Source organism: Colobus angolensis, unplaced genomic scaffold (assembly GCF_000951035.1).
Source record: "Colobus angolensis palliatus isolate OR3802 unplaced genomic scaffold, Cang.pa_1.0 Scaffold71, whole genome shotgun sequence".
Classification (NCBI taxonomy): domain Eukaryota; kingdom Metazoa; phylum Chordata; class Mammalia; order Primates; family Cercopithecidae; genus Colobus; species Colobus angolensis.
In genome coordinates, this window is record NW_012120821.1 from 11129577 (window position 1) to 11139870 (window position 10294).

Consider the following 10294-nt stretch of genomic DNA (forward strand, 5'->3'; position numbering starts at 1 on the left):
TTCCCTAGGGCGACGGCTTCTACGGCCCAGGCCCCGAGGACCGGGCCCCTGCGCGCCACCGTCCACCGACCCCTGGCTGCGACTTCTCCAGCCCCGTCCCCGGAGACCACCCCTCCTCGGGCGACAGCCAGACCCGCTTCCACCACCTTTCAGGCGCCGCTCGGCCCCTCGCCGACTACCCCTCCGGCGGCGGAACGCACTTCGACCACCTCTCAGGCGCCGACCAGACCCGCGCCGACCACCCTTTCGACGATCACTGGCCCAGTGCCGACCACCCCTGTAGCGACCACCGTACCGGCGCCCACGACTCCCCGGACCCCGACCCCCGATCTCCCCAGCAGCAGCAGCAGCAGCAGCAGCGTCCCCCCCACCCCACCTGCCACCGAGGTCCCCTCTTCGCCTTCTCCAGGTGAGTCCGGCGCTCCCTCTTGGGCAGGACCCGTCCTCACCCCAGCCCCGGCATCTAGGGTTGGGCTTCTTGCCTATAATTTATCGTTTCTTGCCCCAAAGACTTCCCAGGTTCTGGCTCCGGAGGGGGGATCCCAGCTCCAGCTAGTCCTCCTCCCGCCCCCGATCAATCTGGAAAGTCTTTTGTCCCCCGTGGGCTGTGCTTCCTCGGGAGGGGGTGGCTGCTGGGTGGAAGGCATCTCATCTTCTTCCCAACAGGGCTTTCTGGCCTTTTTCAGAGACCCAGAATGGGCGCCAACTTTTAGGTTGGGTTCGCGCACCCAGCCTCTCTGCCTGGGTTATTTGGGGAAGTTTGAAAGCCCGCATACTACCTCCTTCAACCACTGGGTCAAAAGCTGAGGGTAAGGAATTACTCCCAAAGCTCCAGTTTCCCCGTTCATTTCTTCTTGTTTGTGTAAATATCAGATGTGTGTGTATGACAGGTGCAAGAAAGGTAGTGAGAGGATTTTGTTTACAAACAGTAGTAGGGACCACTTGAGGGCAAAACAAAAAACAAAAAAGGCATTGTAATTCATGTTGTCCCTGCATATAAGTAGAGTCAGTAGGTCATTTGGGACAGGTGTGTATCTAGGCTGAGCACATTTACAAATTAGGTTAAATCTCTTCCTCGCACCATTTTTTTCTTCCACAATTATAAGGTCAACATGTTTGGACAAATACACAATTTAAGCAAGGATGCCTATTTTTGTCTCCTTAGGCCAGGATGTTCAACTTTGCTGATGCTGATAAATGCCAATTTCTGTTTGAGCCCATGTAGAAATAGCTTTTCTTGCTGAAGTCTTCAGGCAAAGTTAGAGACAACTCCTATTCTTTCCCCGTTTAAATCTAAGTGGGCCTAGAACTAAAACAAAACAAAACGAAAACCTACCTTGTCAAGATGTTGAGCAAAAGTTTCTGAGTTCTCTTGCTTTGAGTTGGGGTAGAGATTTGTCCAAATCGTTTGTCTAGCTGGATCTCTGACCTAAATCTTAGGCTTAGTGATTTACTGTGGAGTCAGGTATGAACTTTGGACTATAATTGAGTGTGTCGAGAATTTTCCCACACGGTTATGAGCCTTAATACAGTCTTGAGCCTTGGGTTGGAGTTTGGCAATGACATAAGTAGGGTTATTCACCCATAAAAAGCCAAGTGTGCATCTCTTCCAGCTTCAAGGAGCAAATTAGCTAACTGGGTTTTACCTGTAACCCCTTTTGGCTTTCATATAGAAAGACTCACATATTACTGAGAGACAGGAAGCATAGTGGTTGAGAGTATGGACTCTGGAGTTTATTCTTAGGTTTGAATCCTAGCTCTTCCCCTTGTTAGCTGTGTAAGCTTAGGCGGCTCACTGAAGTTCTTTGGACTCAGTTTCTTTGATTGTGAAATGAAGATAATATTATAGTAGTACTTACTTCATAATGTTGCTGTGAAGACGTTTTGTTTTGTTTTTGAGACAGGGTCTGGCTCTGTTGCCCAGGCTGAAGTGCAGTGGCGCAATCTTGGCTCACTGCAACCTCTGCTGCCTAGGCTCAAGCGATCCTCCCACCTCAGCTTCCTGAGTAGCTGAGACTATAGGCGTGAGTCACCATGCCCAGCTAATTTTTTGTATTTTTTGTAGAGATGAGGGCTCACTATATTGCCCAGGCTAGTCTTGAATTCCTGAACTCAAGCAATCCTCCTGCCTTGGCCTCCCAAAGTTCGAGGATTTCAGGCATGATTCACTGCACCAGGCCTGCTGGGAAGATTAAATAAGTTAACACTTACTGTGTTTACAACAGTTCCTAGTGTAGAATAAGCTCCATGTGTGTTAGCTATGCTTATGACCAGGGCTGTGGTGTGTGTGTGTGTGTGTGTGTATATGTATAGAAAGCATTGGAGAAAACTATTAGGGACTTGTAGTGATTTTTATTTGTTTTAGTAAAATATAATAGAAAAAGAATGAATTAGATTCTCGGGAGTTTTAAGCATACAGTAGCATTTAAGAAGAAAGATCACTTTGGTTAGTATCTGATACGTAGATCTGTGTAATTCATCTTATTTTACTTTTACTATTTTTATGTTGTTATTTTTCAACCACAGAGGTTACCCCTACTGGCAAAAAAATATAAACAACCAGAAGTCCACAAAGGAAAAAAGGAAAGTCACTCCTTCACTGCCTCCTAGTTTCAGTCAGTCCCTAGAGGTTATTACTGTTAGCAATTTGTCAGATCTTTTTCAGCTGTTTTTGCTGGACATATATGAACATACACACAGGGTATTTAAAAATAGATTTAAAAAAATCAAAATGGAATAATTCTCTACGTGTTTTGCCACTTGTGGTATTCACTTAACTAGGTATCATGGACTTTTAAAAAAAATGTCAGTATCTAGGGCCTACTTTATTCTTTTTAATAGTTGCATTTTCCAGGGTAAGAATGTATCATAATTTATTTAACCAAGCCCTTATTTACGGACACTTAGATTGCTTCTAGGCTTCACTTTAAAAAGCACAGAGAGGAAGCAGCACAGAGTATTTTTGTTAAGTCCATCATATTTACTATATTCTCTAATACTTTCACTGGAGTTGCTTAGAATCCAATTCAGTTTAAACTGCAGTAAAGCCGGATTGAATAATATTTGTCATCTGAACTGTTCAAGGCTTTTAGTAATTTTCATGAACGAACATTATACTTATGTCTGTGGTGGTCTTTGGGTGAAAAATTTTTAGAAGGATGTCCAGTTTCGATAACTTTCCTGTGTTTTAAATATTAGGTAGTTTGTACTTCTCTGTAAATTCAGTCTGGATTGCCAGTATCTAGTTCTCAGCGGCTAAACTGACTTTACCATGATCTGATCAAGTATGGAACGTGGGCTACAGTTTGCTTTAAACAGAAAACGTATCTCTTTGGTAGAAGGAAAACTTATAATTGAATTTGAGACAACTGGTTTGGCTTGCAAAGTTGGATTCCCTGGCATTTGAGAAGATGGTTGTACAGTATTTTTTAATTTCAACGTTCCTGTAAGAACTAAGTGCATTGATAATATATTATTTGATTTGATAGGTCTTATAGATGCTTTTTGAATTAATAATAATTTTTTTCATGGAGATCTAGCTGAGAGCTCTTGCCTGCCCCTCAATTAGGGCCCTTTTTTGTTTACATGGACACTGATCTGCAAACTGAAACTAATTGCCCAGCAAGCAGGCACTTTTTCTCCCACAAACCCAGCAAAACATTCAGCTGATTGGTTCGCTGGGTAGGACTTTTTTTTTTTTTTTTCAGACGGAGTTTCACTCCTGTTGCCCAGGCTGGAGTGCAATGGCGCGATTTGGGCTCTCCACAACCTCCATCTCCCAGATTCAAGCGATTCTCCTGCCCCAGTCTCCCGAGTAGCTGGGATTACAGGCATGAGCCACAAAGCCCAGCTAATTTTGTATTTTTAGTAGAGACAGGGTTTCTCCATGTTGGTCAGACTGGTCTCGGGCTCCCGACCTCAGGTGATCCGCCCACCTTGGCCTCCCAAAGTGCTGGAATTACAGGTTGTGAGCCACAGCGCCTGGTCCTGGGTAGGACATTTTAAGCAGGGTGAAGAGAGATGCTGTGATACCAGAAGTAATAATAATCAGTAAGACACTGAGGTAATGACAAATGTTTGTTTGTTTGTTTGTTTGTTTGTTTTTGAGACGGAGTTTCGCTCTTGTTGCCCAGGCTAGAGTGCAGTGGCGTGATTTCGGCTCACTGCAATCTCCACCTCCCGGGTTCAAGCGATTCTCCTGCCTCAGCTTCCTGAGTTGCTGGGATCACAGGTGCACACCACCATGCCCGGCTAATTTTTGTATTTTTAGTAGAGATGGGGTTTCACCATGTTGGCCAGGCTGGTGTGGAACTTCTGACCTCAGGTTATCCTCCCACCTCAGCCTCCCAAAGTGCTGAGATTATAGGCAAGAGCCACCGCGCGCTGGCCCAAATGTTTGATTTTTAAAATTATGGACCCTTAGGGTTAGACAGGACTTTAAATGCCACTACTTCCTAATGTGACTCTACATTTGAAGAAATATTTCCATAGGCTTAGCTGAAATTTCTTCTTTTAGTTAACTGATTGATCTGGCTCTGCCTGTTGGTACCATGCAGAGAAAGTTGGCTGTCTCTGTGCCTTGACAGCTCTTACAGATTTGGGGACAGGGATCATGATCCCTCTCAGTCTGGGCTAAATAACTTCAGCTTCTTCAACTGGTCTTTATGTGACATGTTTTCAAATCTTCTCACTATCTTGGTTACTTCTCTTCTATTTTTTTTTGTTTTTTGTTTTGAGATGGAGTTCCACTCTGTTTCCCAGGCTGGAATGCAGTGGCGCCATCTCAGCTCGTTGCAACCTCCGCGTCATGGTTTCAGGCAATTCTCCTGCCTCAGCCTCCTGAGTAGCTGGAATTATAGTGCATGCCACCACGCCTGGCTACTTTTTGTATTTTTAGTAGAGACGGGATTTCACCATGTTGGCCAGGCTGGTGTGGAACTCCTGACCTCAAGTGATCCACCCACCTCAGCCTCCGAAAATACTGGGATTACAGGCATGAGCCACTGTGCCTGGCCCTCTTCTAGTCTTTTTCAGTCTTTCTGTGTCTCTCCCAAAATGTGGAACAGAGCTGAATATAATACTCCAGATGTGCTCTAACCAGCTTGTAGCAGAGAGGGCAGTTGCCTCATTCCTTCTGGATGGGATACTGATGTTGGTGCGGTTAATTCCTAATCACAGTAGCTTTTTGGCAGCCACATTATGTTGTTGACTCATTGAGCCCATTAAGATTGCTAAGGTCTATTAAAATTTATTTATTTTTAAATATGTGCTAGATGAGTCTTCTTTCTTTCTGGACTTGGAAATTCTTATAATTTTCTAAAGTATGATCTGAGACATTTACTAAATTTATAAGAATGATTGTGTTAAATTCAATTATCCTTTTAGATCCCAAGTTTGTCAGTGTACTCCACCCAGTTTATTTGCATTTACCTACAGGGTGTTCCTATAGACAGAGTCTATGGACAAGTTAGGGCAGATTATTCTTACCTCATAGGGAAGAGTGAATTTACAAATGATAAAACAGTTTGGAAGGTAAAGGATAATAATTTAGATTAGTTTTGAAGGGTGTCTTTCAGCTCTAAAGTTCTGTGATGATTTGGTCTGCATGATTCAAGGCATATTTATGCCCCACAAAGAACCTTAATTATTTCTTTGTTATCTAAGTAATGAGAATAGACTTTGTTTAAGCAAGCCCTAGAATTTAGAACTTGAAAACTCTGACTACCGTGACATGTAAACAAAATATTACAGATGGATTATTTATTTTTGTTTGTTTTTTGTTTTTTTTTTTGAAGACGGAGTCTTGCTCTGTCACCAGGCTGGAGTGCAGTGGCACCATCTGGGATCACTACAACCTCCGCCACCCCGGTTCAAGCGATTCTCCTGCCTTAGCCTCCCGAGTAGCTGGGACTACAGGCCCTTGCCACCACACCCAGTTAATTTATTTATTTCTTGTATTTTAGTAGAAATGGGGTTTCACCATGTTGCCCAGGCTGGTCTCAAACTCCTGAGCTCAGGCAATCCGCCCACCTCGGCCTCCCAAAGTGCTAGGATTACAGGCATGAGCCACCACGCCCAGCCTGTTTGTTTGTTTTTTTTTTTTTTTTTTTTGAGACAGAGTCTCAGTTGCTCAGGCCAGAGTGCAGTGGCACCATCTTGGCTCACTGCAGCCTCCGCCTCCCAGGTTCAAGCAATTCTCCTGTTTCATCCTCCTGAGTAGCTGGGACTACAGGCATGTGCCACCACACCCAACTAACTTTCTTGTATTTTTAGTAGAGATGGGGTTTCACCATGTTGGTCAGGCTGGTCTTGAACTCCTGACGTCAAATGATCTGCCTGCCTCAGCTTCCCAAAGTGCTGGGATTACAGGTGTGAGCCACCACGCCCGGCAAAGATGGATTATATTTGAAAAGAACATCCTGGAAATGTAGGACCTGGGAATATAGGACCCTTCTAACTGTACTGGGAAATGTTTTCCTCATCCTAATATTCTCTAATACTAGATTCAGGATCTTACTTACTTGTATTTCTTTAAGAAGATGCCATTTATTTTAAGGAAATACAAACTGTCTAGGCTTCAAAGTTAACATAGACCCACAGTCTTTTATCTAAAACCTCTGGGTTGGATGTGTTTCAGAATTTAGATTTTTTCATTTTTTCATAAATACATTCCAGTGAATTGGCAGCATCTTGTAATCAAACACATTAAGATATCTGCAGCAAAATGCACGTATCTTTACACTAAGTGGGATAAATAAAGACTACCAGTAGCCTTTGCTCAGGTCAGGTTTTGTTTGCATTTGCTCAGGTCAGGTTTTGTTGCCAAATGTATTCAGGGTAAGTCAGATATTTGCCACCAAATGAGTTACAGGAAAATTTGTAGTTTCACAGCTTCTGGTATTGAGCATCAGATTTGAGGGATTGTGGACTATTGTAATAGTAATTACAAACACACTTACTATGTTCCTGGCACTGTTCTACGTGCCTTATATATATTAAGTCGTTTAATCTCCGAAACAGGAACTACTGAGTTAGTTACTATTATTATCCTCATTTTATAGATAAGGAAATTGAGTTCCATAGAAGCCCAGCTCTGGCAGAACCTACATTCAAACCTAGTGGGTCTAGCTCCAGAATCCATATTATTGGCATTTAAAGAAACCAACTGTCTAGAAGAGTAGGAAACCATTTTGCTAAAAATAATTGGTCCTTGGATATTAATCTGGGAAAATTTCTACTCTTCCTTGGCTTTTACTGTGTTCATTCCACTGTGTGCTATTCATTCATCTCCCTGAATTTTCTTTCTTTCTGTTTTTTTTGTTTTTGTTTTTGTTTTTTTGAGACAGGGTCTCACTCTGTCTCCCAGGCTGGAGTACTGCGGCATGATCATGGCTCACTGCAGCCTCAACCTCCTGGGCTCAAATGATTCTCTCACCTCAACCTCCAGAGTAGCTGGGACTGCAGGCATGCACCACCGCACCCAGCTAGTTTTTGTATTTTTAGTAGAGATGGGATTTTGCCATGTTGCCCAAGCTAGTCTGGAACTCCTGAACTCAAGCAATCCACCCACCTTGGCCTTCCAAAGTACTGGGATTACAGGTGTGAGCCACTGCACCCAGCCACCTCCCTGAATTTTCTGTTTGACAATGTTTTACAATTGTTATATTAAATTATAGCTCTTATTGTTTCATTAATTAGGTTCTAAGTTTCTCTGTGATGGAGAGATTTGTTTATATTTTTTGTGGGGCCCAGCCCAGGGACTTCTAAATTTATCATACCTTATGCCTGGCCTAAGTGCTGAGGTTTCTGTAGAAATTCCTTAGTCTGATTAGTTTCTGGAGCAGCATAAACTCCAGAACATTAGTTTCAAATCTTCTGAATTATGTCCCCAGGAAGCCTCCTGCCTAGTTGAAAATTTACACATTGAAATAGTCTGACTAGAATTTTTTATCTTGATTTTTTTAAAAGACCCCTAAAATTAAAGTGTGTGTAACTTTTCATCTTAGTATTTCTAAACGTGTATATTAACTTCCAGATGTTCTGGCACCCTTATAAAAAGAATGGAAGAAAAGTATTGCAGTGCTGTTTTTACTGATGAGTCAATTATGGGTGGAGAGAGTTCTGCTGTAGGGTACTTAATAGATCAGAAGAAAATAAAAATGTAAGACCTTGTTTAGCTGAAAGACAGTGTTAGATGATATTTTAACTTATAAATAGCTTTAATCCTTGATTTTTGCCTTTATCTTGATTTTTGTGTGTGTGTTTTTTTAGGTGTGATACAAAAATCCTTATTAGTAATGTTGACATTATATGATAGGGACCGCTTCTTGATCACTTAGTCTTTTTTTCAAGTATACATTTTGATTTATCTATTTTTCACTAGAAATGACTACCCTGAATGCCCTGGTAACTTTAAAGGAGGATTTCTAAAAATGTGATGAAGAAGATAAAGATTATGTCTGGTTGCCTATGTTTGAATCATAGTAAAGGTTTACTTAAAGTAATTATCCTTTTGGATGTATCTATGTGAGTACCTGTGATAAATTTGTATCAAATAATCTCTCTCATAATATCACTGTTCTACAGATAATTATTGTCAGAAAAAGTCTTTCCCTATTATTTTGTCTTCATTGAAAAAAAAAAAAAAAACTTCCTTCCATTCTCCTTGCTCATTTTTTTTCAATTTAAAGTATTCTATCTGTTCCTCTCACTCATATCTTTTATTTTTAGCCCCATCTATTCTTTCCATGATCTTTAAGGAACCAAATTACCCTCTCTGTTTAACAGTTTACCACTTTGTCCTCCTTCAGTGCTTCCTTAAAGCCTAATTCTTCCAAGACGTCTTTCTAGATGAACAAAAAGTCCTTGAAGATGTGTTAGTGTCAGCATGCATGGCGTTGAACAGTTTGCACTGAGAACAAAATCTGTCTTTCTCTGTGACTTTGACTTTTTTCCTGTTGATTTGTTTTTAGTCTAGTTTAGATTATGAAGCCTTCTTAGTATGAAAATGTCATCATTTGTACCATATTCGGAACATGATATTCTGTCTTTTTGGAAAAAAATGGAGAAAATATTTTCTTTTTTCGCTGGGGTCTTCTTTATTTTCCAGCTTACACCCCCCCCATCCCCTGCCACCTTCTTCTGAGGAACAATAAAGAAAAAACTTTCATAACAGAAGTTATCTGGCTCTAAAAAAAATCAAGTACTTTGAATAAGTAGCAAATTTATTTTCCTATTTATGAATAACATGAGCTGTTTTTGTTGGTAGGTAGTTTTGAGATGCATACCAGTATAATTAATTTGGTTAAGAAACAAATGTTTGATCTTTTGAATGACAGAATTTCCCCATTAGAAATATAATTAAAGTTAGTAGTGAACAGAGTGCTTTTAATATTAATAATTAACAAGTGTGCAGTGCACTATGGCTTGCAAGGTGCTCTTAGAATGTCTAAGACCTTGCAATTCACATTTTGTTGATTTCTGCATATTATATTAATGAAAAGGGCTTGTCTCCTCTGTTTGTACTCTTATTGGTAAATAGTGATCAAACCTTTATATATTTTGGTGGGTTTCAGATTTGATATTTTGTATTTTAAATCATTGTCTTTTAAGTTGATTTTGTTAAGTATAAATCTTGGCTTGTTTAGCTGCCCGTATTTATATGACAAATAAATGGTATTTGGAGAAGAGGACTGCTTGCTTTATATTTTCTTTCCCAAACACTATACAGGGCTGAATGTTGTGGAAAGAGTCCCGAAGTAACTGAAAGTAAATGGTGACGGAGATAACAAGATGAATTACAGAATTTGACTGGGAGGGCTCATGTGAATTTCATTTCTTTCTTTTTTTTTTTTTTGAGACGCAGTCTTGCTCTGTTGCCCAGGCTGGAATGCAGTGGCGCGATCTCAGCTCACTGCAACCTCTGCCTTCTGGGTTCTAGCAATTCTGCTGCCTCAGCCTTCCTAGTAGCTGGGATTACAGGTGCCTGCCACCATGTCTAGCTAATTTTTGTATTTTTAGAAGAGGTGGGGTTTTGCCATGTTGGCCAGGTTGGTCTGCTGATCTCAAGTGATCTGCCTGCCTTGGCTGCTCAAAGTGCTAGGATTACAGGTGTGAGCCACCATACCTGGCCTGAATTTCATTTCTTTGTACTGAAATATTTACTTCTTTCCTAGTGTAAGAATGTCTTTGGAATTATCTTTTTTTTTTTTTTTTTTTTTAGAAAGAGTCTCACTCTGTCTCCCAGGCTGGAGTGCAGTGGTGCCATCTTGGCTCACTGCAACCTCTACCTCTT

General features: G+C 41.2%; 1 protein-coding gene across 1 annotated transcript in view; it reads left to right on the forward strand.

The window, feature by feature from the left end:
* Positions 1-6: 6 nt before the first annotated feature.
* MEGF9 (multiple EGF-like-domains 9) overlaps positions 7-10294 on the forward strand; it is a gene marked incomplete at its 5' end in the record, with an annotated part of 115012 nt that continues 104724 nt past the window's right edge. Inside the window, one exon of the mRNA XM_011927416.1 lies at positions 7-409. Within this exon, the coding sequence (XP_011782806.1) occupies positions 7-409 (403 nt within the window). The remainder of the gene's footprint in view (positions 410-10294) is intronic.